Below are 18050 nucleotides of genomic sequence, written 5' to 3' on the forward strand. Positions count from 1 at the left end.
TTGAAGCATCTTAATAGTTGGGAGCATCTTGCATGTGAGAACGGGGAAAGAGTGCTCAGTTGTCTTCAGTATTCATCATTCCTTGCTTTGGAACCACTGCCTTTGGTTTAGGCCAGAGGAGAATTTCTTTCTAAACACTTCATCCTCACATTTGAGTCATTATTTGTGCTGCTTTGTTTGAAGCAGGTTTGAAAGCTATTGTACATCTTTGGCCTGGACTGGAGAAATTTCTGTGTCATCAAGCCTAGTCTTGGCCATTGCAAGCAACCACATCACGTAAACCTACTCATAAACTAATCAAGGACCATCTGAAATTTAGATGGGCCTCCTTGACCTGGTTGTGTGGCTATCTGAGAGTCTCATTTTTCTGCTGGTTAAAATCTGTCTGCTCATTTTCATCACATGTGTGTTCATGGATAGGTTATACTCATTTGTTCTGGTGCTCACATCACCTTGGCTTAAATAGGTTATCCCCCGTCTTTCACACTTACCTCCTCAATGTTTTTGTGAAAGCAGTCTTTTTTTTCACTTTAATTTTGCTGTGCTAAAACAGCTAACTTCACTAAGATCCTCTCACATAAGACACTACTTTCTTAACTCCACTCCAGTAGCCCTTTTGTGAAGTTTATGCATCCTTTTAAAATAAGGATGGCCAGGACTGTCACAGTATTCCAGAACAGATTTCAGCTGTGCCTTGCTCAACGGTGTTTAATCAGTCTGTCCAGGAAGCACCTTACTTAGTGTGTCCTGGGATCACAAATGTCTTTTTCATGATAGCTTCACACTGATGGGCCACAATCATCCATGATCAAATAATGCCCCTCAGGTCCTTCCCTTTCTTTGTTTTCTTTCCAACTGTTGAGTTTCCAGTCTGTAACACATTGGTTGTGAGATTTTTGTTGCTCTAGGTACGTGTTCTTGTACTTTGCGCTTTGAACTGACATCCCATTTCAAGGTTATCCAAGTTTTCCTGTGTGATATTCTCATCTTCTTCTATATGGTAATGTTCCCAACTTTGTATCATCAGATGTCAACAGTGCAAGTCTTCTTTTATGCCAGTTCCTCAGTGATTAAAATATTAAACAAAAGTGGTTATAAGATTGATTTTTGAGGAATTCCACTGGTAGTCTTTTAGAAAGTAATACTACCCATTTTGGTTTATTTCAATATTAACAAGATTTTGCTGAAGACCTGCTACTTTGTGTTTGCAAAGGTAGTTATTAGAAGAGAGTGGGTGTTTATTCTGTAATGTGTTTTCTTCTAACTCTCTTTTACTACCTTGTTAGAAACTGTGTATGTTACAGTGCCAAGCTTTTCAGGCTTTTAGTTACCTTATAAAGAGTTTGCAAATAGCAGTTATTAGTCAGTAAATCCCCTGTTTATGAGGGGAATCACCGAAAGTTTCCATCTGGTTGAAACAGAAATAATTTACTCTTTTGGAGAAAAAACTAATTACTATAATACAAATCCCATTCACCACCCACATAATTTTTCACTGTTAAGCACTTAACGTCATTAAATATTTGGTTTTGTGAAGAGAGAGCCCTGAGTGAAGCTTTAGAAAAAGAGGAAGACATGTTTTTAGCCAGTATTTTAATCAAAGTTGATATATGTCCACTAAAGCAATATATTCCATAATAATTTTGAGATCAATTATATGTTTTATACTTTTACTGGGAAATAAATTTTATATTAAGTATGCACTCCATTTTTTAAATAAAACTTAGCAGCAGTGCTTCATTTTAAAGACAGTGTGAACTCAAATCCACTATTTTGATGAAAAAATCTGTACATCCTATTGCAAGTGAAAACAAAATAAAACAAAATGTTTCTATTGTTCCTATTTCTACTCTTTCTTCCATAGAGACAAATACATAAATTCTCCTTTTCACTTACAGTCGTTCAAAACAATTAGTCATAGCATTGGGTGATTTCTCTTAATGAATATAGATTTTCTATAGATGAATCATATTTACCTGAAGTATGCTGAAATTATTCCAATAAAAGGAACTGATGTTTTACATGTATTTTCCATATGGAAATAACACAGTATGTCTTAGTTATCTCCGTGACCAGACTTACTTTTGAATTTGACCAGTGTGTGTGACATCTGTGGACTTCATTCAGGGGCTGGTATCTTGGAAAAGGAAGCCAAAACTTTCTCTGAAACCATGTTCTCATTCCATGAGGAAATTGGTATGCTTTAGCAAGGCAGAGAGGGCAAACTCAGTAGGATCTGTAGTTAATACAAGATCAGTGAAGCAGAGACTTAAGTAAATATGAATGAACTGGTATGCGTAGGTATCGTTATCATAATGTTCCTGTAAAAAATCAGTAACGTTAAATAAGTTGAAGTACAGCATCTGAAGTCAAAGACATGATAAGGAGGCTAGTATAATTTTATGTATACTTTTAGGTGCACATTAAAAGAAAATTGTACACGTTCAAACAGCATAAAGGGTTGGTATAACATTTCACATGCATCTGATAAAGATCTGAAAATCCTGCTAAGTTTCCCTGCCAAAAACCAGGTACGTACACCCGGTTTTATGCGTGTTTGTTCATTGTGAATTAAAACGTGTCATTTGTTGCTTATTGCAGCTTCCCTTCTTTTGTCACCATGTCCCTCTTATCTCAACAATTGGCAAATCGATTGGAAATCCCAGTAAGTTGAATGTGTCAATCAGATAGCTGTTCTCTTCTCCTATAAAATGTATCCTGAAGCTATACTTCATGATGTTGAGTCAAAAATTCACTATGCTGACAAAGGCAACGTTTCCGTCATATCACTTTATCAGCTATTTTAATATTTCCAGTGACTATATATCAAGAGCATTATGTAAGTTCTGGGCTTTTTAACAAGTTACAAAACATTCACTGGGACACATATGCTAACGCAAATGCGTCTTTAAGTGTTTGATATTAGTATTTACTCAATATCTGTTCACAGCACTCACAGCCTTGAGTATTTGATTATCGAGTATTGTGACTGGCCACTTAATCTGCATGCTATTGTTTCTGGTTTCCTGATTGAATGCACTAATGTGATCGTATTTGTAAAGCGCTCTCAGCCAGAAACAAAGGATAATTCATTACAAGACAAATTCTGTTTCATAATTAAGTGCACTTTAGTTATGGATGCAAACGTTGTCAGTCTGTGAGAATTTGTACATTCTTGCTCAAATATTTTTAAAGGACTATAACAGCATATAACACTATTATAGCAAAATTCTTGTTTCAAAATCCAAAATTATTCAAGATTGCTCCCCTAACATACCTTACAGATCCATTTAATTTCTGGAAGCAAGCAATGCTGTTCCTTTCAGGACTCATTCTGTATTGCTTCTTCAGTTGGGAGAGGCCCTGTCCTTTGAGAGGCTACCTAATGAAATGTCTGCTTTCACCACAAAAAATTCATTTTGTATGTTTCATAGTTTGTGGTTTTCTGTAAAGACAAAGTGATGACTTAACAAGTATTACAAGAAATCTGTTCGATTCTTGTTTTTATTGTTTTATAGGTTGCTGTGGCTGCAAGCATAAGCAAAATCCTTACTTCCTGTATGATAAAAATTGTAAAACCTGTTGAAATATTTTATGAAAATGTAGTGCTGAAAAACTCATCTTGTTTCTGCAATCTAACCGCTCTGGTGATAACTGATGATGGTATGTTTTGCCATTACATGTGTTTAATGCTTATTCACTGTCCTTTATTACTGAGGAGAACTGAGCATAAATACAGGCCTAACGCGTGTGAGAGTAGGTAATGCTTTTTATTGAATGTCATTAAAAATTATTTGTGTTTTGTCAATTGATTTGAGTATACTCACACTATTCTTGATAATTAAAGGTTTGTTAATATGTAATCCTTTCTAGAAGTAATAAAACATGTTAACCTATGGCTAGAAGCAGCTTCTTCAGTTCAGCCTATAGCAGTGCAGTGTTTTAGCATTAGGAGTATATTTACATGGTGCTATTAATCACTGTCTAAGGAAACTTAAGATAGCTGCAATGACAATCAAGCTGGCTGGAGCTATGGAAGCAGTGTTGGTCCAGTGCTCTGCCTTGACAAATTAACCCATCTTAACCCTTCCCTCATCTGCAAACACCATTTGTTTTTGCAAGAAGCTGTATTAGCATAAATAAGAGGAGAATCTCACTATGAATGTCTGTACAATAAATAATCTTTCATTCAATTAGCTGTTTCAACCTAACAGACACTTGTGAGAAAATGATTGTCCCATGTAGAGGATTAGCAGAAAAATAGATGGTTCGGGGCAGTTTGGCTGGTACATCTTTTTGGCTTGATTTCATTCATCTTTCTGAATTATTGGTTGAATCATTTTGCAATAATTCTTATACTACTTTGTTCACCAGTTCTTCTCAGAATTAGAGACCTGTGCCATTTATATTCTATGCATGATGCATGGGATCTGTTTTGTGCATCTTATGGGCAACTACAAGTTTTAGAACGAGGTGGTAAATCACTGAATGTCTAGACTTTTGAGCTGTTCTCTAGGCTTTGGTCTCAAAAATCAGATGATAATCCTTCACAGCAGAGTCTTATTTGACTAACAGGAGGAAAATGTCCCCCTTGCATTGCTGCAAGGGTCTCTGTAGAAGCACAAAGCTTTTTTAATACAGGTTGACCTTGTACCTTTTTAAAGTTGCTTATGTTAGAATACAAAAGAGAGTTTTGATCTAAACTTAGGGACAAAGATAGCGAGCTCAAGGATACCATGTGCTCTTAAGTGACTTGAAGAGGAAACAGAAAATTCAGATAAATGCCTGCCTTTATCTTTTCCTAGATAATACAGCTGAAAAGACATGTAATACTCTGCATGAATCTGATTCTATTATAATACTTTTGTGTAGAAAGAGGAATGAAATGTTAACCAGAACTTAGAATGACTTGTTCTGAAGAGCTCAGTGCTGCCAAGAGTTCTTTCTCTTGGGGACCCTTGCCCCTGAAGGAGGTTCTTTGGAGTATTGGGATGTCAGGAGCTCATCCTATGGCCTTTGTAGGGGAGAAGCTCCTCTGGCATCATATAAGTGTTGTGTCAAGTTCCTGTCCAATATTGATTTGGGAATCGAGAAGAAAAGACTTTGTCACTAGCAGGTGACAGCTAGGGTGATATCCATGAGTATTCTGGTCTATTAAGCTGTCTTTAGTAAACACTGTTAGTGGATTTTTAAGAGGGACAAATGCATTAGAGAAGAAAAAAATGTCCTTTATTGAGCCAGCCCTGAAAGCCATGTTTTCTTATAATTATAGAGTACATTGTTTTGGTTCCCTGTCTTCTCGGACTAAGGCTTTCTCTTACTCCATTAGCAAGCTTTCAGAGTATAGTGTTAGGGAAGCCAGCTCACCTTGCCTGTGCTTTGTGCCAAAGACGAGCCCTTTGACAGTGTTAACCAGAAGGCTGTAAGCTTAGCTTGTGCCTGCCAGTATTACTGCCACTTACATGCTCCTACAAGCTGAGATGTATTAGTGGATAATACAAGTGTGGAAGTTATGTTGACTATTTATGGTACCTCGTGTAAAGTGACCTTAGTCTCACAAGAAGATGCACTTGCAAAATTCCTTCAGGTATCATTTCTGGAAAAAAATATTTTGAAAATACCTGCTGCTCAGTGCAGTCTGGTGCATTTTGAAAGGTCAGCCCAGGCCATGCAGAAAATAATAGGTTCCATTAATTTCAACACAGACAAAATCAGGAAACCATATTTGACAGTGTTGTTTTCAAAGTATTTATACAAACTTAAAAGAGAAGGCAAGCTCTGCCAGAAGCAGATAAATTCCTTACTTTTACTCACTACTCCTAGTAAAATACTATTTTTCAGTAGCTCATGGCTTGAGACCCTTCTCATGTAATGACCTAGGCAAGTGATTTAGGCAATTTTGTGCCAAACATGGCAGATTTCTGCAGTATATGTGGATTTCTGGAGATGCAAATAGGTGCTTGGTGAAGGATTTCAGAATGTCTACGTGTGCTCATCCACATCTTCAAGCATTAAAACATCTTTAAAAATCAGACTCTCTGCTATCCATTTAGTAAGGTATTTATGCATATGAACAGTCCCAAGGGCTGTTTCTAACAAGCAGTGCAGGTGACCTGTGCAGTGAGCACCCAAGTGCCATGCTGACGTGTGGAACTAGGAGATACTTCTGATTTAACAATGTAGATGTAGCCAAAGCTGGTTTTCATCTCAACAAGCCAGCCGGTATCAAAGACAAAGCTTTCTCTGCCTTTGCAAGGTAGGTATACTTTAAATCTGTGTAACTTTGCCAGATTAAAAAGCTATCTACTTCCTAGCATAGACCTAGCATAGAGAAGCCAGAAAAGTCTGCACACATGGGTTTCATTTGATCTCAGACAGTCATTCATTTCACAGATGTACACATCTGCAGGCAGACAGATGAAAGGGAGCATGGCTTAAGTGGTATATATCTAACTCTACTTTTCAATGTGGTATTCTGCTCATGGGAGAAGATACTCTTTTCATTCCACAGCTGCCAGTGAATTGTCGGTATAGTAATTGCTAGCTGAAATAATGGCAAATTGACTCATGCAATCATAAAAGATTTAAATAGGATGAAAATTGCTACTGCATAGATTACAAAAGAAGACTCTGAAACCAAGTTTCTGAGGCAGAAAGAGAAGTACAGTATGTTGGGGTCTCTCACATTAGAACAGTCTGTTGTGTTAGAAGGCTTGAATTCGGGGTCTGGTTGTGCCACAGTATACCACTGTGTGCTCTTTGGGAGATGATTTTATGTCCTTGCTCCATGGTAGCATTTCCTTGTCTGTATCCTGACAATAACATTACTTTTGTGTGTCATGCAGTGGTGGCATCAAGCTTAATTAATGAGTGTGTATAAAGTCTTGGAATAACTCAGCTGAAGAGTGATATGGAAGGATAAAATGTAGTTATTTTTATCAGTCAAAAGTGTGAGTGAATGTATGAGAGAAGGTGCATACCATGTAAAGAACAGCTGAAGGCACATGAGCTTTCAACTCAATTATTTTTTTACACTTATTTCTTGTAATATCCAGCATGTGTCTAACAGTCACATTTTTCCAGATTGTCTAGTTCTCGAAGCATCGCTGTCCTCAAGCTCTTGGAATATCACACAAACATTTCGGCTGAAAAAGTAAGAGCCTGGTTCCTGCTGAAGTTCATTGAGGGTTTTATGTGTGTGCGGGGAGAGGGGCACTGAAGTATGATCATTTTTCTTTTTGGTATTTGCTAAGGAAATACATTTCACTAAAGATAGTCAAATCCCATTTCTTCCTTCTCCTTTTTTTTTATTGTCCTTAGAAAGCTACTTCTTCTGATGATACTTTTATTTAACGGGACCCTGGCAGCTAGCTGTAGGATAGTCATTACAATGACTCAATTTATGATAAGTGCCTGAAGAGATAATAAAGGATGTCACAATGACATTAAAATCCTTTTCGTCCTTGTGAAAAAGGTGGGCCACTGGTTCTCAGGATAAGACCTAGATCAGAGGAGTCAAGAGATTCTGTAAAAGTCACTTTATGGAGCTGTTTTTTAATAGAGCCAGATGCAATTTAAATATGGTCCATGGGTAAGATGAATACAATTAAACCAGAAAGTAACGTCTAATCTGCTAATAGGAATAATGAATACCTATTGTTCTCTACACATCATTTTTCAGAGCCACACTCCTTGTTGAGAGCTCACAGTAGAAAGTGTTTGTGCCCAGTACATGGCCTAACCCTTTATGGTATGTCGTCGTTAAAACTTAGAAAGATCTGGCTAACATATGCTGTAGGTAACAACAGTGTTCCTGTTCAGAACGCTCCTCCCTTATACAACGAGGCTAATTCATAGGCACCTGGGATGAAAATGAACTCTAGCTTTTTGAGAAGTGGCACGTCACTTCCCTGTTCCTGGAGCAACACAGGGAAGGAGCTGTCTTTCTGTAAATCAGAGCATTTCTCAGCATGTGCAGAGAGGGCCTGTGCTGCTCTTGGCTCTCCTCCATGCTGGTGGATACACTGCAAAACAAGATAGGGACAAACTGGTCTACAAACAGGCGTATTTTTTGGTAGGGGAAGGCAATAGCAAACTAGCAATACTTCCTAGCACTATGCGTACAGAGCAGAAGTTCAGGCAAGCTGTGAAAGAATCAGTGATGGTTTTCTGCCCTTTTCTAGTTAAAAAGTACTGTCTGGCCACTTATGTACTAGAGAAAACCACAGCGAAATGAAAACCAATGTGTTCCATCTGCTTCATGCTTTTTGGAAATTTATGACTCTCAGCATCTCAGCACAGATTGTATTTCATACTAAATTTGTCCTCAGAATAAGCACAACAGAACAATGGGCTTGGAGGGTAAACGCAGGTTATGTGTTTTACACATTTCATTACATATTTGTTAGTTTGTTCTCTTGGGTTTGTGCTTTATTCTGTCACTTGAAATTTCACACTCATGGCTGAATCTAGATTGAGTTCCTGTGTCTTACAAAAATTCTGTTTTCTGTGTTACCAGCTGCTCACGATGTATACACAAGGGTGAGTGTGCCAGCTGTAAATGGACGCGTGTGTCTCCTGCCACCACCTGCCAGGTGAAGTTTGTTGGGGAGGACTGGAATCCCCTGTGATGCCTTTTCCTTGTATTTTTTACATCTGAGCAGCAATCTGTCTCTTCCTTGTCCTGACATGGAGAAATGCTGATTTTTTTTCAGGATAGTTGTAATGCAACTGCTTCCAAGGGAATCACCACTGCGCAGAAAACCGAGGTTAGTTAGCATGTTAATATTGGCATTATTGAGGTACTGTGGGTTGGGGGAGAAATTTATTTAAAATGATAGGACTCTGCAGGAAGAATAGAGAGATGGATGAGGAGGCAGTCAGTTGATTAGATAAAAAGGTAATGCAAAACTTGGATTGATACTATTTTTTCTTAGTGCTTTGCTGGTGCTTAAAGGTACCAACAAAGATTTGCGTTTCAGATCCAGGCACTGAGACAGTGAACACTGCAATAGTCACGTGCCTACCTCTAGATGCAGTATTTGCAATATTGCTTTAAATGCCAAAGTCCCTGGATGCTGTATTTAGGTACTCCACAGGAGCCAGCTTGCTGAGGGCTGGGTTGTGTAAGCTGACCAGCAACAAACAAAAAACAAAGGATAACATTTTGGAATTAATCTCTTACCTAGACTTAAATCCATGTTTGAGTTCTGCTGTCACAAACAGCTCTGTGAAACTAGGTTTGAGAGTCCCAAACCTCTTCCTCATTCTATGCATCCAGATTACAGCTTCTCCTGAAACATAGCTGCCAGGGGAGCAGAAGGAAGGGGAGGATATGCCACCCAGTTTCTGCCTAACAGACAAGTGCATCCAGGAACTGAAATCCCTGGGTGTTAGCAAATCCCTGGTTCACTCTTCAAGAAAAATTTTCCTTGCTTCCAGGCTGTAGACAAAACTGGAGATGGAGCTAGTCTCCATCCATCCCACTCAAGCTGGATCACTGGAAAGGAAGGAGTGTCATTGGTGCCAAAGTACCTTCTGAATCTGGTTGTTGAGTTCTCTATTGAAATCATATAGACTGTCTGTGAGCATACAGTCTATATGATTTGCCTTGCAGGCCAGCCCTTTAACCATGAGGTTACCCCTTCATTCTTTATGGTGCCAAAATGGTTTTATTTTCTCATAAAACTGAGCGATCTTGTCATCAGTGGTTGCTTATGACATGCAGGTGTTAGGAAAGAAATGAGTAGTGAAGAGAAATTTGACTGATGAGTAAGTACATAGAGATTTGCTGCCTACACTTTTTGGTTTCTGCTTTTTTGTGAGTGATAGCATGGTTGGTATAAATAGCAGCTGTGTTCTTATCTCTAAATGTTGCGTTAGAACTACCCAAACTTTTACCTGTGAAGACAGGAATTACCTCTTAAATTCAGCTGTTCAGCTGAGGTTTCTTAAAATCATAAAATCCATTTTGTTTTTCACAGAGACGAGTAGGTTTTTAATACTTGTGCTTCTGAGCATTGATATTCTGGATTTGGTCTGCATATAAAGCATTACGGCTGGTGAAAGAACAGAGGAAATTCTTCTTTTCTCTGCTTCCAAGTGCATTAATTTGACATTGGTAAATAGTTGGAATTGCCTGGGAGATGGCTTTCTTCCACACGCCTTATCTTGGAAAGACAGTGATGGACAAGGCAGTGAAAGCACTAGAGGCAGTCCAAAGGCAGATGTTTGTTCAGAAGTGATTGATCCATCCAGAGGGCTTGAAATTGCATTTGAAATCCTGCTCTCCTTTGACTGCTGATGCTTTAAGGAGAATATACTGGAGAGCTGAGAAGGAGGATTTGTGTTTTCCTACAAGCCCAGCCAAGCATTTCGATTAATACACTTTTCTTTAGGTGGCAGCCCCAGCCCTCCTCCTGACTCTAGCTGCTGGTTTCCATGCATGCACCTTCCCCCTCCTGCGCCAGAGCAGCAGTTGGAGTGGTTGTGCAAGGCTTGGGGAACTGATTTGGTTGGAAATAACCATGTTCTTTCAGCAGGTTATTTTTCATCTGGGCTAGTTCCCTGATCCAGTTCTTTGCATGGCCTCGGGGCCCTGTGCAAGCACCACAGGAGGGGCTGTGCTGGAGTGGGGATGAGCTCCCCTGGGTGGCAGAGGCTGCTTAACTCCGACCGCCGCCAGATACCTCACTGCGACCTGCAGCCATGCTAACCACACCTCTGAGGATGTGGCTGCCACTGTTTACGCAGCCCCAGGGAAGTGTTAGGCTGTCCAGGGGCAGGGGGGACAGCAACAAGGACACTGCGGCTCAGAAGTGTGGAGCTCTATTGAAGTTGACAGGGCTGTGCTGATTTACATTACCTGAGGACCTGGCACATGCTTTCTGTATGTCTCTCTGCATGCTTACGCTGCTTTCATTGCATGCCTCACACTAGTGATTTTTATAAATATCCTACTGCCTTTCTGCTGTCTCCCTTCCCTCTTGCTACCAGGCGTCTCTCCCCCTGCTATGCAGCAAGAGGAAGGTCAGCAGCTCTCTGGCGCTGGGGAAACAAGCACCAGAGACCCCAGCAAGGACGCGTGGTCCCTCCCGCATTCAGTGAGGAAATTAATGGTTTCTTTTGCTGCTGAGGAAAGCATTGTGGGCCACAGCGGTCAAGCTGGGAAGCAGGCTCTCAGGTAGCCGAGGCCAGCTTGCCTCAGTGCTGAAAGTGACTGCATTGATGCCATGAGTCTGAGGCAGGACACAGCGAGGGAGTCGGTGTCCTTTAGCCACAGGAAAGGCATGATTTCAGGGGAGGCTAAAACTTCCAGAGTGAACCCTTCTTGCCACCATTTTTTCTTGGCGTAAGAAAAGAAACAGGGCAAGCTAAGGTGGCAGAGAGACCAGCACGAGCCCTGAAGCACCGCAGTGTCCTGCCACACCTCTGGGCAGTGGATGCCTCATGTTTCCCGCTCCAGGGCTCGCGGCCTTGATGCGGCTCTGTGGGATCTCAATGTGTTTGTGTGATACTGAGTTATTCCTGTGCTTCAGGGCTCCCTGCTGGTTACTGGTGAGAGCCCCAAAGCAGTTTTTACTCCTTTCTGTAATGTTTGGCTTCTGGATTTGTGTGAGGATACTGACTGTCCTTGGTGTGCTGGAGACAGCACAAGCAGAGGGATGGGACGTGGGTGGAGTAAAGCACTGGTGCTTTGCTGGCTTTAAACTCTCAGATTTCTGCTTCATTTGTCCTGCTTGCATATTAAGGGTTAAACTGATCCCCAGGTCAGGGTGGGAATAAATTTTCCCTCTCAGGCTGTTTGTCAGGGGTTTCCTTTGCCATCCTCCATTATCCATACCAGAGGTCATCTTGGAGGCCCTTTTGCAAGCCCTCTGGCCCCAGCCTTTGCACTGTCTTGCCCTTTCCTGAGGCAGTAGTTGCAGCTTTTGATCAGTTGTGACAGGTCTCACATTTGCTCCGGAGCGCTCCGGCATTCAGTGAGCCGTGGTAGCATGTGGGGACAACATGCCGAGGACCTTTCTGAAATGGGCAGATACTGTGTTTGCAGTGGATGGCAGCGTGATCCCGGTGGTCCCCTCAGACCACCAGCCCCAAGGTTTGGTGCTGCTCTGGGTACATGAAAAGATGAGTGGGGAGAAAAACTCTGTGGAAAGGACTTCCCTAGAGGTTTTGCACCAGCACTCTTCTCAGGGTTGGGAAGGCTGAACTGCTCAGTAGATGTGTCCACAGGTGAACAGTAGAAATGAGGGTGATCGCAGTACTCTAAAAACTCACTTTAAACTAGTTTTATAGGCGGTGTAAAAGAAAGCTAGAAATCATTTGCCTGAGAAGGTCCCAACAGTTTGTGGTTTCACACACGTATTTTCCTGGGTTTTTTTTAACGTTTTCAGTTTGCTGTCTGAAAGATACACAAAGAGGAAACCGTCTGTGTGATTATAAAACAGGGGAAGCAGCAAAACTGATTAAACATGAGATGCTGTCAAATGCATCAAGTAAAAACACTAGGGAAACAGAATCTCTCTTCTTGCTCAGAAGTGTTAGTAAGTTAGAGTAAGTAAATATGAAGATACACAAAGAAAAGCACAGTTTAAAAATTGAACACATTTCTGCAAGACTGTGACAGCATCAGAGCAAACTGGGATTATTCTTAAATGCTGGAAAATAGATTTGTAAACTTCTTAGCATCAAAACGGGATACCAAAAAATCCCCATGGTTGTGTTGTACCTTTAGCTCTATGTATGACTTTGAGAAGACTTTCTAGTAAAACTAAATCTGGGGCTCTTTATTTTCATTCTGGGGCTCATGTTTTCATTCTAGGATTTGACCTTGCTTCCCCTTTTCAGATCAGGAGAAATGCCTTCATTTGTTTCTCTCATCTCTCGTAGTGACAGCACATGGGTTTTGTCTTGCATTGTTTCTTAGTTCTTCAAGGGTTGCACAAAATCTATCAGTTCAAGCTGGGTTTTTATTATACTTACCTTCCAGTATGTCAGATTGTGATTCCTTCAGACAACTTTGTTATGAGATAAATTGAAATATAAAATATGTAGGTAAAAATAGTTAGCTTGTAAAGTAGTTGTGATTGACAGTACTTCCCAGGATCAAGCCTAACAAGATTTGAAATTAAGAAGAAAAATGTATCCCAGTGCCATAAAACCTGCATTCCTGAGTGGTGGTTGTTTTTGCAGCTGTTATTTAACTGCCTAGCCTTCTTATAACCAGATTTTATTTTGGTTTGTTTTCTAATAGCATATCAGCATTCATTCCATTGAACCTTTGTGGATTTCTACATTAGGCAAAAGTGAAATAACAGTCAAAGGAGAAAACTTTACACGTGCATCAGGCATAAAACTGATACTGACTGGAATCACTGGCTGTAAACCAGACATGTGAGTTAAGCTCTGAAAAATAATACTATTTGCTTTGCATGGTGAAAATTGTGTCCATTTTGCTTTAGCAATAGAGTTGTGTGAACAGCTGTCGTGGACCTCTCCTCAGCAGAGAGGGGGATGCTCTGCACTCCTTTAGTTATACTTCCACTATAAATTCCCGAAGGATGGAAATGAATTTGGTGTTTGGGTACAATAGAAGGGATGGGTGGGTAGGTGGGCAGCTCTCAACAGTAGTTAGGACTGTACCTGTGGCCCTCTGTGCCTTGCAGCAGGCAACAAGAAGCTAGGTCACAGGAAAACCTCAGCTTTTGTTTCACTCTCCTCTGCTTCAGAATAAACCCCATATATTCCAGGATTCTGCTTGTGAAAGCACAGACACCATGCCAGGGAAGGGAATCTCTCATGCAACAGCGTGTACTTTTCTCTGTTGATGATTGCACAGTGTAACCCCCTAGATAATTAGGCTATCTTGTTCTGAATCAGTCATTTTCAGGTGCAGCTGCAATGGCTGCCTGTGATTACCAAGCGCATTTTACATAGCTAGCACTTGAAAAAGTATTCATATGGTACAGTTCAATTTTTAGTTCAACCATTAATTTCTTGGGGACAACAGAAAACAAAAGGAGAGAAGGAAGGAGAGAGGAGAAGGAAAGAGAGAGGGAAAGGAAGGAGAGAGGGAAAGGAAAGAGAGACAAAGAGGAAGGAGAGAAAGTGAGGAAGGGGGGTGAAAAGAGGGAAAGAGAAAAAGAAGAAAGAAAAGGAAACTGAAGACTCTCATTCTTGACTAGCTAATGTGTTGGTAGCACAGAAAATACACAGCAAACTAGACAGCTTATACCGCAAAATCACACATTGCATTACATAGCGTCATCCCAAGGCCATAAGACCAGTATCTGTACCGTCTTCTGTGATTATTGTGACGCATAGCAACTTCATTCAAAAGATGCCCTACTTTGTCTTTCTTTCCACTTGCATCTGGCAGCTCAAAGAGACATTCATTCCTCTTCTCATCCTTTGCTTTAGGTTATAGGCTTTGTGTAGTAACACCAATGAGTGGCATAGTGGCATCTCTGTTTCAGTGTCCAACTGTTTTCTTTCTTCTCCAGCATTAAAGTTAGGAATGTGCTAAACGATACACAAATGACATTTGCTCTCCCACCAACACGTAAAGAGGCCAAAAGTATATGTATACAGGCTAATGGAAAAAAATGTTCACCACCAATGACCCTGCGTTATGTTTCACTGCCATCATGTTTTGGAATCACACCAAATACCTCCTGGATCAGGTAAATTTGTCTTTCTATACTTTTTATGTATTTATTAAAATGTAGTCCCACTGAGCTGATATGAGCCTCCTTCCTTGGCCAGACTGCAGCTGATGTAAACTTGGATGACTGCTGTAACCTGTTGTGGAGGATGAATTTACACCCGTGAACTGATTTAACATTTAACACACAGATAGGGTCATGATAGTTGCAAGATGGGTTCTGTGTTCTGCAGGATTCTGTAAACTCCTTCTGGCCCACCCCAGGTCTCCTTTGTAGAAGTCAAAAATAGTCTCTTGATACTAAAGCTAAATCCAAAGTATGGGTAGCATGCATGAATTCCAACTCCAGTTAACTTTGATTTCTTGATATTAATATACTTTTCACCTCCGAAGCAGTATAAAGTATGAGTGAGTTGGAAATGAAGTGAAAATAATTGCCACTGCAGTGATAATGCACAGACTTGCTTTAGGACCGGGTTCCCTAAAGCCAAAAGAGCCTTTTTCAAGCCTCTGCTCTGTTCTGCGGGAGTCTCACAGCTCCAGTGGAAGACTTACAGGGTGGTTTTAAGATATTCTGAGGCACAGCTTTCCACCTGTCCCTCTGCCTGCACAGTTTTTACCCGCTTTCACGTTCTTAATCTGATATCTTGTCATCAAGCACTGGCAAGTGTGGATTTGAGGTAGTAAGTTGGGCTGGCAGCTGCAGCAGCTGAGCAGCTAGGATGCATGCCCTCATCTCCAGGTAAGGGGCAACTCAGGCAGCTGGAAATTAATAATACCTTAAACCACTCCAACTGTGTTCAGCAGAGATTGTGAGCTAGAGCCCTCAGACACAAGCACCATTGTGTGTGCTGAGACAGATGGTCTGAACACTGCCAAGAATGTTTCCTGTGAGGTGCCTGGCACCATTGGTTCGTCCTGAAGAAGGCAAGAATTAAGCACAGGCGAGGCTGCTCTGGGGCAGCGAAATACCGTGATGCTCTTTGTTCAAGATAGAATATTCAATCACTGTCTAGTTCTTTGGCTGTATGAATAGAAAAGGTGGAGAGTCCCTGAAAGGGAGCATGCATGTGTATGCTATCAAGTCATTTTGAGGTAGCAAAAGCATTTACCATTACATTATGAGGAAAGAATGGAAGTACACTCAAATTATCTTGTCCTGCAGTTTGACTTTATTGTATTGGCTGCTACTAAAGCGAAATGCGCATGAGTAGTTTATTCACGGCTGAAGACTTAATGCAGGACTTATCTGTGGGAAAACAGATAAGATTAACTTCCCCCCCCCCCTTTTTTTTTTACAGTGGTGGTCGCAAAATTACTACCATTGGTAGAAATTTTAATGTGGTGGACAGTGTGATTATTTCAGATGACCAGAGATCAAACCTCACCGTAAGTCTTCATCTCCTTTACAATGCCAAGTAGAGGTCTCTTAAGGGATTAGGTTTTATTCCTAAGGTTTCAGGAGGATCTCAATATTTTTCAAACACTTGCAGGCACACATCAGTCACCCTACTGAAATAAATATGACCACTTGTAGGATTACAATTGTACACATTCTCAGTACAGGATCATGGATACACATAAGCTACTCTCCTGCATAATTCCCTGAGCCTTTTTCTATGCTGTAGAGACTTGCTCCAAATTTGTCCTTTTTGAGCCTCCTCAGCCTCCATATATGGGTCTGTTGGAGGAGGGGGTGGTGTACTTCCCTCTGGCTTTGTGTTGAGAACCCAAATGGTGCCACTGCCTCAGCAAGGGGTGGGAGACTGGAGCTGATTTTGGGACAAAAGCCTTCCTCCGAGGCTGTGAGGAGATGAGCACTCCGTTGCCTCCTGGGCTTGCAGCCCAGAGACCAGAAAACAGCAGCACCACCCCATGGTGTAAACAATGGGGTGACTGTAGCAAGTCCCCTCTATCAGGAGTTAAGCTGGGGAGAGCCAATGCCCAGGGGTGCTGGAGAGCTAGTCCTGCTCTTCTCTTGTCACCTGCATTGAGGGGAAGGAAGGAGAAATCACTGTCGCTATTCCTGTCTCACTGCAGGAAATAGCTGCCTTAGCAGTGTGCAATCAGCCTTAAAGCAGCATGCAGAGTGTGTGATAAATGTGCTTAAAGGTAGACACAAGCTCAACACAGAAACTTTCCCAGGTGCTCTGCATGCAGCCCTGATTGCAGAGAAGAGGTTTAGCAGGTATCTGTGTGAAGTCAGGAAGATGTTAAAATGATTTTGAGTGCCTCTGTTTGTAATTGTACCCACTGTTGAGTGCTCAATGACTGTTACAGCTTTGCTATTGCATTTCTAGGTCTCTAGATGTCCTGGAAATGAATCTGAATATCATTACTTAACGCCAAGCCTGAGCCATGCAACAGAGGGTAAAGTTGTTGATGTGATGTTAAAAGTGGAAACTACCTTTATACCATGTGTCAAATTACACTATCACCCTGACCCAGTGTTCATTAACTACCAGCTGCACACTGAGCTGGATCCTGATCTGGAATTAAAAATATATGTAAGTTTGACAGTAATAAACTATAATTCCTTATTTAAAATAGTTGTTGGGGATCATTTTACTTCTTACTGTGTTTAGTGACTGTTTATTTAATCTTCAATTTTTTCCCTCTAGAAAGAAAATGACAACTTGAATATTTCTAAAACTGAGGTAGAGGTTTATCTGTCATATTTGAATGGTGCACAGACCAAAAAGATATGGTTCAGCATCCAAAATATTACCAAAAAACCAGACCGTAGCACCATACTGTGCAAATTCAAAAGGGAAGGAACAGACAAGATTGACTTTTCCACAGTGAAAGTTTTTGTAAGTAGAATTCCCTTTTCTTGCAATTTAACAATGTTTGGATGTTTATGCAAATGTAGTAAAATGTAGCATTAGTCCTCTGGTCATGAATACTTTTTACAGAGGGAGGAACTGGATGTGGTTTTTGTTCTCCTGGTACTTGGTAGCCCAGTTATCCTCCTCACATCTAAGCATGCCTGCCTAGCTTAGGTACCACTAACGGTATTAAGTTCATTTGCTGTCTGGTTACTGCTGTAGTGTCAGAGGTAGGCTTTGCAGTCCAAGCTGAGCTCGCTGCTGCTGAGCTTCAGGAGAGCAGTAGCTTGTCAGACCTCTGGATGCAGCACAGACATCACTGATAAAGCATCACTGGCTCCAGGAGAGCTCCTCATTTTAGATCTGTAAGCAAGCTGCTGCTGCAGCATGGCCATGAGGAAAAGAATTGTGTCTTCCCATTCACTTTTTCCCACTAAAGTAGATTAGGATCCTGAACAGTGCATAGTGACCACCAGTAAGACGGAAGAGAAGGCATTTCCGGATGAAAAAGGGGGTAAAATTCAGCATGCACCAGAGAGGCCAAAATGCTATGAACA

General features: G+C 41.0%; 1 protein-coding gene across 1 annotated transcript in view; it reads left to right on the top strand.

Moving 5' to 3' along the window:
* Nucleotides 1-18050, top strand: part of PLXNC1 (plexin C1) — a 67057-nt gene that overhangs the window by 15980 nt on the left and 33027 nt on the right. The window contains exons 5-14 of the mRNA XM_059816348.1: nt 2417-2531; nt 3519-3663; nt 7084-7153; nt 8519-8594; nt 8715-8768; nt 13256-13395; nt 14505-14684; nt 15967-16054; nt 16966-17172; nt 17287-17478. Coding sequence (XP_059672331.1) covers nt 2417-2531; nt 3519-3663; nt 7084-7153; nt 8519-8594; nt 8715-8768; nt 13256-13395; nt 14505-14684; nt 15967-16054; nt 16966-17172; nt 17287-17478 — 1267 coding nt within the window. The remainder of the gene's footprint in view (nt 1-2416; nt 2532-3518; nt 3664-7083; nt 7154-8518; nt 8595-8714; nt 8769-13255; nt 13396-14504; nt 14685-15966; nt 16055-16965; nt 17173-17286; nt 17479-18050) is intronic.

The sequence above is a fragment of the Gavia stellata genome, chromosome 4 (genome assembly GCF_030936135.1).
Source record: "Gavia stellata isolate bGavSte3 chromosome 4, bGavSte3.hap2, whole genome shotgun sequence".
In the NCBI taxonomy this organism is placed as follows: Eukaryota; Metazoa; Chordata; class Aves; order Gaviiformes; family Gaviidae; genus Gavia; species Gavia stellata.